The following is a 14,881-nucleotide window of genomic DNA, read 5'->3' as shown; positions in this document are numbered from 1 at the left end:
TTTTTCCTAGTGTTAACACTAGGAAAAATAAAAGTTGTACAAGAAAATAAATGTATTCATACCAGACCATGTAAATTCCAGTAAGTTAGTTGGTCATAACAGCATAAAGTGACTATTGGTTTTACCAAAATCTATGAGATCAGCACTACAGGAAGATGGGAACTGGATGTGTTGGGGGGGGGGGGGTGGGAGGGTGGAGATGATCCAAAGAGGAAATCAATGGAAAATGTTATAAATTGACAAAAACAAGAAACAGTCTCCTAGGCATATTACTCAGATCTATGGGGATAAGTCAGAAGAAACAGCTTAGTAAGCTGCAAAGTGACTCCTATTTGGGAACTCAGAGTGGAATGGGGTTTTTTGTCTTATTGTCAAATGGCACACAGAATAATTTCCTTTAAAAAATGTAATATGATCTGCTAGTGGGATAAAAATCATACAACCTTAATTTGCATAGAAAAATTATACAACCTTAATTTGTACACGGACTAGAAGGAACCAGCAAAATGGTATTTGTGGTTGTGTCTTGATGATATTATGGGCTGTGGAAGGGAAAGGAAGAGGTAGTGTTGAAGGGACAGTTCTAGATTACCTACAGCACAGAGCATTGCTTTCATTCACTCATTTATGTGTTTTTTGTAGTGCTGGGGATCAAATCCAGGCCAGGGCCTCCTGTGTGCTAGGCAAGCGCTCTACCACTGAGCTATGTCCCTAGTTCTGCATTCTTTTATTAAGAGGTGCATCAACAGTTTTCCAAGGTTGTATGCAGCCTCACTTTAACAGGCTTGAGCATGACTTCCTCTTGTAGTGATGGAGACTGGACAGCTTTCTTCCTGGCTGACTGTCAGCAATGAAAGAGCCAAGAGGTCAGGGGGCCACTGGGGAAAAGGTCAAGTTCAAGTTTTCTCCTGTTTGAAATTATGTTACTGAGCTTCAACTCTGGGATGGGAGGGACCAAGATTTTACAGATAGAGAAGCAGAGGCTCAGAGAGACGAAGTGGTCATAGGCTCAGCAAGGCTTAGGATAGGCATGGGCTAGGATCCTGGACTCTGACTTCTAGACCAGTTTCTTGTATGATTCAAATGCTCATGACAGAGGTAGCTGTCACTCACAGTCTAACAATTCAAAAAGGTTATAAAGTGGGAAATAAGAATCTTCATGAAATTACTACGATTCATTTGGTACATATAAATATAAATATTTATAACCTTCAGTTTTGAGCAAATACACCAAAGTATATTAAAGTTCGGATACATGGAATCATTTGAATTGCTTTTCCTTACCTGTTTTTTTTTTAAACAAACTTAATATACTATGCGTAGCTTTTTATGTAGGGACATTCTTTTTAGTGGCTATGTAATATTCAGTGACATAACTATATATTTTAATTTACCTGGTCCCACATTGAAAGACACTTGAGTTGTTTCTCATACTTTGGTATTATAAATAATATGCATATGACTCCATACAGTTGGTTAATTATCCTGGGATATGTTCCCAGAGAACAAGTTCAGAGCCAAAGGGTGTAAACCTTAAAAACATGAAATACAGGATGGATGTGCCATTGTAGAAAGCCCATTAAATGTAGACCAGCCACCCAAAACATCAGACAACGTCTTTCCCACAAAATGCAAGAGGTGTCAGCCATCTTTCAAATCTTTGCTCTTTGTATTGGTAAACACCACATCTCACGTCAGTTATTATGTCTCCTCTGATGACCTAACTCCCCGGGCACGTTTCCTCTTTCAGCCACTTGCTTTTCTTTCATTCCTTTTATTGGCCTCTTTTGGCCTATTTTTCTACTGGGGTGAACATTTTCCTTTGGGTTTTTGAGAACCAAATAAACTTGTAATCACTCCTGAATGACAGCTTGTGACAGAGATTGGTTTGGACGGAGAAGGGGACTAACAACACAAGGCTGTCATGGTGGTCAGAAAGAACTGCAGCGGGCAGCAGTCTGAGGGTGTGGTGGGGATGCAGGGGTGGGCACCCACCTCCACGAAGGCAAACTTCTCCTCGCTGGTGTAGTTATAGCGTGTGGCTCTCTCGTACTCTTCCGCTGTGCCAGGGCAATCCTTGTTGCAGAACTTGTCTGTGGGGTGAACTAGCTTCCAAGAGTACTGGGGAGAGTGGGGAAAATCCAGATGACGAATGGGGGACACATGTGGGGTGTCCATTCAGTAAAATAATAACAGCCATGAAAAGGGACAAAGTACTACTGATTCATGCTCCAACATGGGTGAGCCTCGAACACGTGAAATAAAGCCACATAATATGTGATCCTATTACAGGAAAGATTTAGGATAAGGAAACCTATAGAGATAGGAAGTAGAATGCTTAGAGCTGGGGGGTGGAGGGCTGATAATACTTGGTTTCTTTTGAAGCAATGAGAACATTCTCAATTTGACTGCAGTTATACGAGTCTGTGAATGTTCTAGAACCCAATGAGCCTACATTTCAAATGGGTAGTGGGATGGTACGTGATTCACAGAGATTGATTTGGATGGGTGAAGGCGAAATTAAGAGGACAAAACTGACATGTGGCCAGAACCACAGTGCGCAGCAGTCTGGGGTACAGTGGCACAAAGCTGTTCAAAAGAGTGCTGGGGAGATGCAGGGTCAGACAGACCCCAAGTGAAGGAAGGACACCTACCACCTCCATGACATGGGCGCTCCATTTGGATAACAGCTGCAGGCCTCGCAGGGCCAGGTCAAACAGCTCTCGGTACTCCTCATCCGACTTCTGGCTGTCCAGCCCCGAGCCCGTCACCACCTGGGGACATGGATCATCACACATACCAGCCACATGCCTGGCACTATACGTTACTCTACTGGTTTCCCCCCCACCAAGAACTGTACAGGGAAGGATAATTATTGCACCACCCTGACAGATGAATTGACTCAGACAAGGGTCTTGCTGAAGACCACATGGCTTATAAGTGATTAAAGGTCCAATTCAGGGGGGCCACTCCAGGGCCCCATGCATTACCACCCTGGTGTTTGGCAGTGCGGTGGCCTTCAAGTCTTTTTGACTGTGGGTGGGAAGTACTGGCTGAATAGTGAATCAGGTACACATCTTGCATGGAGATATCATTTGCATATTCAAATGCAAGCAACAACAATTTTCACATAGCCATTGTGCTCTTAATATGTGGGATTCTGATTTTCTATTCTATTTCATATAAAATGTTCATCCTAAATCACCAAATTGACTTCATAATGCATTTATTATTATTATGACTCACTGGTTAGAAAAGTCTACCTGTATGTGTAATATTCCACCCATAAAATATATGTACATATGTGTACTTGCATGTAACATGTATGTACAAACATTTGTACATATGCAGCTGTCCTCATTATGGGTGGGTTCTGTATTTGTGAATTTACCTGGTCACTAAAATCTATTTGTAATCCCCCAATCAATACTTATTCTGATTTCTTGGTCATCAGCAGACATGTGTGTGTTCCCAGCTGTGGCTGGACAAGATGACTCTGTGTTTTGTTTCAGATACTGCAAGTTAAGAGTCCAAACTTCTTGCAGACTGCACACTGTCATGCTGCCACATTTTGTGCTTTTTGTTGGTGATTTCATAATGAAAAATAGCCTCAAGCAACGAGCTGAAGTGCTGCATAGTGTTCTCCTACCTACGGGAAAGCATCTTACGGAAGCTTAGGCTTCCTTCAGTGTAAGTTACAGTGCTCTTGGCCCTCTGATCATTTCACTGAATCAACAATGTACGTCACAAAAGATGTCTTCAAACAGAAACTCTGATTAAAAAAAAGATTATGTATTCATTGGTTGGTGAAAATACCATGACTGTGACCACAGGCTCATGGAAACAACTCTGTATGTCACTCTGGAGCAATGTTCCGTATTCACCAATTCAGAGTCCATGACACTTTAATCACATGGAGCTATGGCATATAGTGACAACTGACCAGACGGACCCATGTGTAAAGGGTGTTCAGTTGCCCCTCTGTGTCTGAGGGTTCTGTATCCAATAGACTCAACCAAGAGTGGATAAAATATAATCGCGTTTGTACTGAACACAGGCAGACTTTTTCTTATCACCGCTTCCTAAATGATACAGTAAGACAACAATCTGTGGAACAGTTACACTATGCTAGGTCTTACAGGTGATCTAGAGGTGATCTAACGTGTACAGCAGTGAGCACACAGGTCATCTGCACATACTGTGCCATTTTGTACCGGGGACTTGAGCATCTGTGACTTTTTAGGAGATCCTGGAACCCATCCCCCATGGAGACTGAGGTCATCCGTAATTAAAAAAAATATCTTTGTTCAGACTTATTCTCAGGGCACACTAAAACTCAACTAGGAATTAAGGAGCTGCAGCACTCAAGATAAACGATTCCTGCACTCGGCTGACTGGCACATTTGGTAAAGAAAGCTAAAGGTTTGGGTTTGACTTTGTGCATGTCAGCCTCTAGTTTCATGACCACACCACCTGCATTTGTCAGACTGTCCCACTTCAAATACATTGCTCTAGGATCAGAGACCTTTCCTGAGTTGGAATTTGGAAAAAATGATCACTATGGCTGCTGGCCACATGGTGGAGCCAGTGGGCAAATGTAGTCAGAGCTCCTGCCATGGCCTGGTGTTCATCAACACAACATATGTATTTATTAGAAGGTGTCCAGGGAAGAGACCTGGAAGGACATACACACCGAACTGTGAATCATACTTGGTTCTGGGAGAGAAGGATTTTATGTGATTAATTTCCTTCCTTTTGCATATCTATATTTTTCCTGCGGTTTCAAAAACAGAAAGAATTCACTGAAACTTTATTGGGATTACAAGAGATTTCATAGCTCTTTTCTGTCGCTAATTTTCATTTATGATTTTTGCAACAAACATTTATTATTGTGTAGATTTAAAATATTTAAATGGTGTTAAGAGCATGAGTGTTCAGAACCTGGATCCTGAACAGGTGGAACTGACGATGTCAGAGCCCTTATAACGCCAGGCATGCGGCACGTTCCAGGCACCATCTAATTTTAGTCTCTTGATGGATCTTTCAGGAAAGGTACTATTATCATCTCCACTTTTTAAAAAACGTATTTTTCTTTTTAGCTGATACATAATGGTTGTACATATTTATGGGGTAAAATGTGAGGGTTTTTTTTTTTTTTGGTACTGGGACTTGAACTCAGGGCCTACACCTTGAGCCACTCCACCAGCCCTTTTTTGTGAAGGGTTTTTTCGAGATAGGGTCTTACAAACTATTTGCCCCAGGCTGGCTTTGAGCCTCCTGATCTCTGCCTCCTGAACAGCTAGGATTACAGGTGTGAGCCACCAGTGCCGGTTAGTGTGAGTTTTTGATATAGGTATACAATATGTAATGATCAGGGTAACTGGCACCGCTATCTCCTTGGACATTCATTTGTTTCTTTGTGTTGGGGACTGTGATGTAATCTTGAATCTGTCAACTTGGAGTGAGAGATGCCTAGGAGATTAGTAAAGCATCCCTGTAGGTATGGCTGTGAAGAAGTTTCCAGAGACAATCAGGTCATGAGGACTCTTACATAATGAATGGTTTAATCCATTGATGGATTCAAAATTTGAGGGTGGGACCTGATTGGAGGAAGTAAAGGTTGTTGTGTGGGGGCCATGGCTTTGAAGGGTCTATCTTGTTATTTCTTCCTGTTGTTTCTGTCACTCCCTAGCCACCATGAGGTGAGAAACTCCTCTCTGCCATGCCCTCCTGCCAAGATATTCTGCCTCACAGCAGGCCCAAAGCAATGGATCCAGCTGACCTTGGACTGAATCCCCAGAAACCATGAGTAAAATAAATGCTTCCTCCCAAAAGTCTGACTTACACAGGGACATTTGAAACTTTTTCTACTAGCTACACTGAAATACTTAATTGTTGTTGACCACAGTTACCCTGCTGTGTGATGGAACATTTGAAGTCATTTCTCCTACTGATTGTACGCATCTACCCACAAACCATCCTTTGTCCATTACCCCTCCCCCAGCCCCTTCCCAGGATTGGGGATTCCAGCCGTTTTGCGGAAGAAGAAGCTTAGGCATTGCATTGTTGAATAACTCGTGAAGGGCAATGATAGAACCAGCATTAACCCCAGTCTTGTCTGGCTCCACTATCCATGCTCTCCGTAATTCCACACTCCTGCCTCTGGCGTGTGCTTCTTCCCACCACTCTTACCCCTCCTGTCCCGGGACCCATGTGGCCTGCGCCCCACCAGCCACAGCTCACCTCACTGTTGCTGTAGCGAGCAAGCTCGGAGATGAAGCGGATGTGGTCATCCCGGATCTGAACCATCTGCTCGCAGATGTTGTACTGGGGGCTGATGCTGCTCTGTGTGCACGTCCACCTGATGGAAAACCACAGGCTTGGAGCGGGTCCCTGGCCTAGGCACCCGGGTGGGATGGGCCCCTTTCACTCACTGGCTGCTCCTTGTCCTCAGCCAATGGGGCCGGCTGTCCCGGGTGGAACCGAAAGGTATCCTGGCCACCTTAGCCCCAGAAACTACTTAGTACGGCAGTGATGAAAGGACGGCAGATGGAGTGAGGCAGTCCTTCCTCCTCCTCTAAGATCCAACCACAGGCCTTTCCGGATGCCTAGTCCACAACAACCAGTGACACAGGGGGCTGGCGTTGGGGCAGGGCTCACAGCCTCTCTAGAGATACAAAAGGCTGGAACTGGAGCAAAGAAAAAGCAAGTGGGCCATCTCCCCAAACCCACCTACTGACTCCAGGAGCATGGAGACTGCTAAGAGAAAGGGCCAGTTCTAGAGGGGACATTTGGCCAGGACCCAGGAAACCTAAATTTGCTTGCACCTCTTCTCCAACGGTGGCCTGGCAACACGGACAAATCCCATGGTAGAGAAGCCACGATCACTTTCAGAGGCAGGGCTGGCTCCTCCTTCCTCCCTGCTTCTCTCTCTTCCTCCCTCTTCCCACCCCCACTCTCTGTCCTCTTCTACCTCCTCTCCTTGGCCTTTTAGAAAGATGTCACTATGAAAACCATCCTGAACTAGCCAGTAAAGGAATGGATGAAGGCCCTTGCTCTCCCCCTCTTCTACTGTCCGGTGCTGGTGACCTACAGCCAGCTAAGTGTGAGCTCAGAAAGGACTAAGAGAGAGTTTATTATCTCACAAGGAGCCCTGGGTGGCTCCCATAGAACACTGAGTGTGGTTGCCTTCATGCTTGGACTTTGCTTTCTCCTTGTAAGCCACTTCTGCAGGGACGAGACACTTACACAAACCTCTGAGTCCCCACCTGGCCATATGCCAGCCTCTGCCTCAACCAGGTGCAGGTTGCTGGGTTGCGATGCATGGGAAAAGTGAGGAATGGGCTCCAGTTTCTTGACCCCATGTTTTATCCACAAAAACACCTTGCTCCCACAAGGTGGCCAGCAAGATGGAGCCACTGGCTCTGCCTTCCTCCAGACATAGCTGCAGGGCTTCAGGTGGTACAGACAAGGACCCACCTTCTCCCAGCATCTTTTAAAGACACCCAACTCCCATCATGGACCAAAGTGGGGCTACTCCTCCTTGCATAGGAGGGCCATGTTCACTCTGCTCTGCCCCAGGTGCACACAGAGGGACCCCCAAGATGGCCTCTGAGATGAGAGTGGCCAAGGCTGGAGTCAGAGGTCCCTCAAACCCCAGACCTCAGCACAGATTCCTTTAACCACGGTTTATAAGATGACCTAAGGGAACACTATCCACCCACTTCACTTGGAACCATCCAAGCCACACAATGAACCACGTACTTACCAGCTGGCCACAAACCCTGAACAGAGAATCAGGGTGATGAATGCCACCATCTCTCCAGCTGACCCCTGAGGGCCGGCTGCTCCTCCCCACTTCTCAGGGAAGGAGGATTCCTGCTGTCCCACTAAGGGGACTCTGTCACCACTGAGAGGGGAAAAGAGGCATGACTATGCTCTGAGCCCTTTTGAGCCTGGCAACAAAAGGGATGCAAAAGTGCTCAGAGCACCCTCCAGCACCCCGCTGTGGTGCCATTGTCCTGCTGGAATGCACCTGCCCAGGGCTCTGGGGAGGGGGGAAGGGCTGAAGTGGCCCCTCGGCCCCCTGCCCAGGCTGGGCATTCTTGCGGGAGCCGAGAGACATTACGGCAGGCACTCACTTGGACTTGTTCTCTTCATAGTGAGTACTGGTCTTAATGTATCTGGCCAGCTCTATCTGCATGTCGCCGAAAAGGGGCACCACTTGCAGCTGCTGAAAAGGAAGCAAACACAGCATGTGAGATGCGACCTGCAGGAGGGGCCTGGGCTGCCTGCACCAGCCAGCAGGGTGGTGGACTTCCATGTCACCTGGAGGCAGCACCTCATTCTGTTTCTGATGCTGCTACCAGGGGACCCTGGAACCCAGAAGAGCCTCAGCCACTGCATAGGTCCTCTCCTACTCCAGCCAACTGTATATTCCAGGAAGCTGAGCCCAGAGTGGCAAAGCAACTTGTCCAAGGTCTCAGAGTCAGTAGAAAGGACAAAGCAGAGGACCAGTGGCCAGCCTCCCAGTACAGACAGCTCCCAAAAAAGGCCAGAGCAAAGCTGGGTATGGTGGCTCATACCTGTAATCTCAGCTACTCAGGAGGTAGAAATAGGAAGAATTATGGTTTGAGACCAGCCCAGGCAAAAAAAATTAGTAAGACCCCATCTCAACACAAAAGCTGGGTGTGGTGGACCATGCCTGTGAGCCCAGTTACATGGGAGGCATAAATAGGAGGATCGTGGTCCGAGGCTGGCCCTGAGCAAACGCTGAGACACTACTAGAAAAATAACTAAAGCATTCAGGAATGGGGGGAGGGGAGATAAAGGAGAATGATGGAGGGGGTGAATTCAACTCTGACATATTTGACGTATTTTAAGAATTTTTGTAAATGCCACAATGTACCCCCAGCACAACAATGAAAAAAAATTTAAAAAGAACAACAACAACAAAAAAAAACTAAAGCAAAAAAGGGCTGGAGGTGTGGCTAAAGTAGAAGAGTGCCTGTTAGCAATCCTGCCCTAAATACATATTAGCCCAGGGCCAGGGAAGGGGAGGCAAAGCCACCTGGTCAAGGTCACAGAGCCAGGTGATAAGGCAGAGGACTAGGCGGCCAGCCTCAGGCACCAGCTACTGTGCCAAGCACTTTAAAATCAGTATCCTAATCCACACAGCAGTGCTGTGAAGTCAGTGCTACTACCCCTGTCATTTCAGAGATGAAGATGCTGACACACAGGCAGATCGGTGATTTGTCACGCGGTCACACCAGGTGGAAGTCAGGAGCTGGGGTTAAAACCTAGGGCTCTGACACAGCTATGGAATCCTCCCGAATGCTGAGGGCACCCCCTCGAGTGGACACCCTCATACTCGTAACCTTCAGGCTGGGGGCTCAGCTCCAGCGAGGTTAGTGCTTCTCCCAAAGCCATCCAGTTCCTTAGAGGCTGAGCCAGCTGAAGCCCTGGGCACCTGTGCGGAGGGCTGACCTACGGCAGGCTTCCCAAGAGTCTCCCAAGACCAGCCCTGTTTTCATCTGGAGTAGGTTCAGAGGAAAGTAAAAGTCTGGCTTGAAAAGAAACCAAGCCCAGCCCCAAGGCTCCTCCCAGTCACTCACTTATGTTCCCCTTCACCTTGGGGAGCAGGCTGAGCCTCCACGCCACACCCATCCAGGGGTTTCACTGTTAACACTGAACTGGTACTCTGTGTCTGAGTCTTCGGGTTCATACCAATGTTAGAATAAACTAAGAATGCCAACTTAATTCTGAAGTATGATATCCCCTTGCGAACACCTCAAAGGATTAAACTACAAATTTTTATCTTTAAAGACGTGGGCCAGAGGACCAGCTATGGGAGGTGCTAGAGTGGGCTGAGCATAGGATGGATGGTGATGAGGTGTTCTGCTCAGGATGGGGCACTCTGAGGGGGCCAGAGAGAAGCTGGGATCTTGTAAATGTGGATTTATTTTAAATCCAGCCTTTACTCCTCCTCTTACTGTGAGCTCTGGTTCACACTGAAAACTGAAGCAGGCACTGTGTTCTAGGATGCACCTCTTTCTTTAGGTGACAAGGAATATCAGGAAAAGGAAAAGGGGTGTGCCAAAAGAATTATAGGATTCCGTTACTGAGTCCCAGCTGAGCTCTGAGCATGGGAACAGTGTGTGGTTTTCATGGGGCAATGTAACTTTCTGTACCAGTAGTAGCTGGGGGCCCTGCCACCCTAGTCTCCCACTCCTCTTGGGGTCTTCAGATCTCCTGTGCAATTAACAATCCCCACAGTTTTCTGGCTAATTTCCTTCCTTTCTCCAAAGGAGATCTTGGCTGTGGTAAGCCCAGCCCCTTGCCCAACTCCAGCCCCAGGTGCTGACCTTAAAGAACTTATCGATTTTGCTAAGGTTGATTCTCTTCTTGGCATCCAGTTTGTAAATGTTACTGACGTTCCCATCCATCAGGTAGAGACCAAAGCCCATCACCTAGAAAAAGAAGAGGCAGAGCACAGAAACTGTACACCCATGAGGGCAGTCACCAAAAACACAGGTCCGTGAGGTGTGTTGCACATGCACCACAGAGGTACATAGTCTAGTACAAAACCTATACCTCTTCAGATAAAGGCAGGAACACGGGTCTAATTTCAACCAGAGATTTAGTATAATATTTTGGCAGCAATTTCTTGGGCCCTGACTACCTTGGCCAGTGTCTGTGCTTAGGACTTTCATGAGTATCGTTGGCTAATAATAAACATTCTCACCACACTCTCGTGAGTCAACTTCTATGCAAGAGTCTACTCTACAGAAGAGGAATCCAAGACACAGAGACTAGACAGCTCTCCAAAGTCACACAGGGAAGGTTCAGAGATGGTGTCTGAAGGGGACCTCACCCAGGATCTGTGGACCAAATGTGTACACATGGGTCTGGAAGAGACAGGACCATGTATCCTTGGGGTGCAGAATAACACAGGCATATGAGCATCACCAGCGTGAGTGGATGTAAAAGTCCCCAGCGCTCTCTCCAAGGAAATAGCATAGAAAGGTTCCTGGGGAGCCACTGACACCTTTATTTTAAGAGCAAATCTCTGCCTAGAGAGGCCCTGAAGTGAGTCATTCTTGGTATTTCAGTCCATTTACAAATCTGGCTGGTTTTACTCCTTTTGTTAAGTGTACAGCTGAAGGGTGTGGCCAGCTTTGGGGAAATGGGAAAGTCACTTCTCACTGTGCCTGTTTCTAACCAGACACTTAAAGGAACAGATAAGAAGACTGTGAAGGTTGCTTCCTGCTTGATTTGGGAACATTTAGTTGTGCAGGACCAGGGACAGGCCCTTCTGTGGAGGGTGGGTGGCGCCCCCCAGTGGCATCTGACTCCACTAACATAAGGTACAGGGACCCGAAACAGTAAAACTGATGGAGGCCAGATGGAAAAGGGTGGAGAATTCAGAATGAAGCAGGCTGGGAAGTTAGGGTGTGGAGAGATTGAAAAGGGTGACAGCAGGTAGGCTTGGTGGATGGGAAGTTAGTAACCCGGCTTGTGGAGGTAGCAAGCCCAAGCATGGCTAGAGTAGCCACCCAGCAGCACTGGGGAGGACAGACAGCTGATCTTGGGGTAATTTCTTTGGGTTCCTGATGGCCCAGAGGAAACCAGAGTGAGCAAGTCACAACGCCACAAGTGCCCTGTGCTACGGTTTGAATATAGTTTGTCCTCTGGAACTCATGAAGGTGGTTAATCCCTGAAGTCATAAGAAATTGGAATTAAGAGGGTGCAAACTTGAGCCCAATGTGGCGTTTAGAGGTGGAGCCTTTGGAAAGTCATTAGTTTAGGCCATTATGATGGAGTCCCATGGTTGAATCTGGGTGGCTTCATAAGGAGAGTAGAGAACACACAAACACACACACACACACTCCCACTGTGACATGATACAGCCAAGAGGGCTATTGCTGGGGCCTGCACCATGCTGCTTGCACTTCTAACTTCCAAAACAGTGGGCTAAATAAGCCTCTTTTCTTTATAAAGTATTTTGCCTCAGGTATTCCATTATGGTCACAGAAACAGACTAATCCACTCTACAAACTTAAGGGGCTGGAAGTGTAAATATAAAAATTTCAACCCAGTAAGGGATTCTTAAAGTAGTAAGAGTGACAAGGAAAGAGAGGAGGACAAAAGGAAAAACTTTTGAGAGTTGGGGTTGTAGGGAGGAAAGAATTAAAAGGGAGGCTCAGGACTGTGTATAAAGAATCTGGATGATGTTGTTTGTTTCAGGGGTTTAGCTGTGGGAGAGAAGTTAGAAATGACCCAAGCAGCCAATGACAGAATAGCAGGTAAAGAAACAAAGCCTCATCTATAATTATTTAACAGGTGCGTAATATTCTAAATACCTTTAATGACATGGGAAAAATTATACATGCTTGTTTATTATGAATTTTGAAAACATATAATAAGCACAGAATAAACGCTCAGTGTTATCTCTGGGTGGGCAGACTGTGAGAGATTTAGTTTTGTTTTTTTCCTTTTGCTTTTCTGTGTATCTCGCATTTTCCATGACAATAAATACGATCTTATAACTTCAGCATGAAACTTGTACTCTCATGAAACAATTGTGACCACTGACAAAATACAGCAAAGCCCTCAAGAGTCTGCCTTCCCTTTGAGTTGGCAATTTCTTTTTTCCAGGAAGTTTAGTCTGATGTGCTCAGGGGTTGTGCTATAAGAGTTTTTAATGCAGTTCAGCAAATAAATATCCAGCCACAGGGGAATGAGTGAAATAATGACATCCCCATACAATCGAATATTCACCAGCCATTAAAAATGACATTACAGAAATATGCCTATTGACACCTTCAAGGTGTGTATGGCATAGCATATGACAGGAAAGGAGGGGTTACAAACCACTATGTGCAGTAACATAGAAACACAGACAGGTTATTTAAAAATGATTTTCAGGAAGGAGGAGGTAGGAGGCCAGCTCAGCTGTGGTGTGTGGCAGAAGTTTTACCTTGAGGAGCATGTGCTTTTCGCTCGGAGTCAGGTACATCTTGTTCTCGTAGTAATCCACACAGATGTTGACAATGTCAGCCAGCAGCTCCTCGTAGCCTGGGATCACCTCCAGTTGCTGGTGGAGACACTGCACAGCACCGTGCTCTGGTCAGGCCAGAACATGTGTCCTTCTGCACGCACCTAGGGCCCACAGCTGGGCAGCGGTGACTGAGCACAGGGCCCCACTGACGGCCCAGAGAACACTGACAGCCCCAGAGGAGGGCAACCTGCATGCCAGCCTGTGCCTGACTCTGCCCCTCAATGTCACTATAGTCATGGGCCAGTCAGAGCCCTTGTGAGATCCCATAGCAGGGATCTCAGCCCTTGGAGCCCTGCAGGCTGATCCCCGCTGATTCTTAGGGTAGACCGCGTGTTCCTGGCTGAGCTAAAAGACAGCTTAGCTTTATGGCAATAGGCTGCAGACTTCAGCTGTGGGGGGTTGGATCCATCTGTGGCGTCCCCTCAGACTAGCTGTCTCCCTCCTGCCATGACCCGGCAGCGCCCAGTGGAGGACACTGCTGGAGCTCTACCAACAGCAGGGGCTGAGTCTCCAGGGACAGACACCAGGCAGCCTTCTGCACTGACCACAGCAGGAAGCTCCCTGCCCTCCCCTGGCCTTGGGATCTGAACCTGAGAACCTCTGAGAGGTGCAGGTTCCCGTCCCTGTTGGCCTGCGTCCTGCTGTCACTCCTTCTGGTGCCCATTTAGAATGAACTACAGAGAGTGAGGTGGACCAAGTTGTGCTGGGCAAAACAGGAGAGGGACAATGAGTGGATATTCCCTGGCAGCAGTGGTCACAGCTGAGTCTTCATACGACCTTGGCGCTGGCCAGGCTCTGCGTGCTGAGGGCTTCGACTCAGCATCTCCTTTATGAGATGGAGTCTAACATCCTCAAAATGACAGAGCCATTTTATAGATGAGGAAACTGAGGCATAAGGTGTGCCTGAGGTGTCACAACGGGTCACATGCTAGTGACCATGCTGGTGCTAGGCTAGAGGCTTGCAAAGGACCAAACCTGAGAGTGGGAGGGCCACTTGTGGTTGGGACGTAGGCCACAGGCTGCAGCTTTATTTCACTCTTGTGAAGGTCACAGGAGACAGACGATGTACTCTGAGCTCATCTCCTTGAGCTTGTAGCCCACCGATCTCAGAGGCTGGACCATTTCCCTGAGATGCCAGGAGGGACTAACAGGGAGTCTGCCCCTACCTGGGTGATCCTGTTGTGGTTGGCTAGGAACATGGAAAGGTTCTGTGACTCCTGGATGGACTGGGGGTCCGCCATCTTCCTCAGGAATTGGGCTGCCCTGAAACACAGAGAGCAGGTGATACAGAAATGAAGGACCAGGCTCTACCAGCCTAACCCACACTGGCTGGCCTCTGACTCCAACCAGCACAAGGAGACAAGGTCCCCTGAGGTTAGGGAGCTCTGAACATCACAGGTGACTCAGGTCAAAACAGAGTGTGTTCTGGAGGCATTTCTTTGGAGCTGTTTACACCTTGGGATAGGTTACATGAAATCAAAAGAATGCTCCAAAAACCTCTGAAATCCCAGAAAGTTCCAGGCAGCCCATGGAGCAGGCAGGAGTTGGTATGGCAGGGAGTGGGATGTGTGCCCTTGGGCCTAACAGTGACTTCCAGTGAGTTGCACAGTGAGTCACAGAGGAGAATTGCAGGCAGGACTCTGCGTTTTTGTGTGTTCTGTTCTTTGTAGGTAGACCTCAACATTCTAAAGCAAAGCAATACGTGGAAAACACAAAAGTCTCTCTAACCTAACAAGATGATAGATCGAGGGAGGACAGGCACAGGGAACACAAGCTGGTCTCGAATGGAGAAACCCACAACTTCTGGGATGTCCCAGCCTA

At 47.2% G+C, this 14,881-nt stretch overlaps 1 protein-coding gene across 3 annotated transcripts in view; it reads right to left on the bottom strand.

The window, feature by feature from the left end:
• The window catches only part of Cyfip2 (cytoplasmic FMR1 interacting protein 2), a 120,012-nt gene that overhangs the window by 71,760 nt on the left and 33,371 nt on the right, over positions 1-14,881 (bottom strand). For all 3 annotated transcript variants that reach the window (XM_074057639.1, XM_020168155.2, XM_074057640.1), the window contains exons 7-13: positions 14,227-14,323; positions 12,980-13,108; positions 10,365-10,469; positions 8,142-8,233; positions 6,244-6,361; positions 2,655-2,774; positions 1,996-2,121 (exon numbers count right to left, since the gene is read on the bottom strand). In XM_074057639.1, coding sequence (XP_073913740.1) covers positions 1,996-2,121; positions 2,655-2,774; positions 6,244-6,361; positions 8,142-8,233; positions 10,365-10,469; positions 12,980-13,108; positions 14,227-14,323 — 787 coding nt within the window. The remainder of the gene's footprint in view (positions 1-1,995; positions 2,122-2,654; positions 2,775-6,243; positions 6,362-8,141; positions 8,234-10,364; positions 10,470-12,979; positions 13,109-14,226; positions 14,324-14,881) is intronic.

This window comes from Castor canadensis, chromosome 16 (genome assembly GCF_047511655.1).
Source record: "Castor canadensis chromosome 16, mCasCan1.hap1v2, whole genome shotgun sequence".
Lineage (NCBI taxonomy): Eukaryota > Metazoa > Chordata > Mammalia > Rodentia > Castoridae > Castor > Castor canadensis.
The sequence above is the reverse complement of the archived record's forward strand: the minus strand, read 5'-3'. Positions and strand labels throughout refer to the sequence as shown.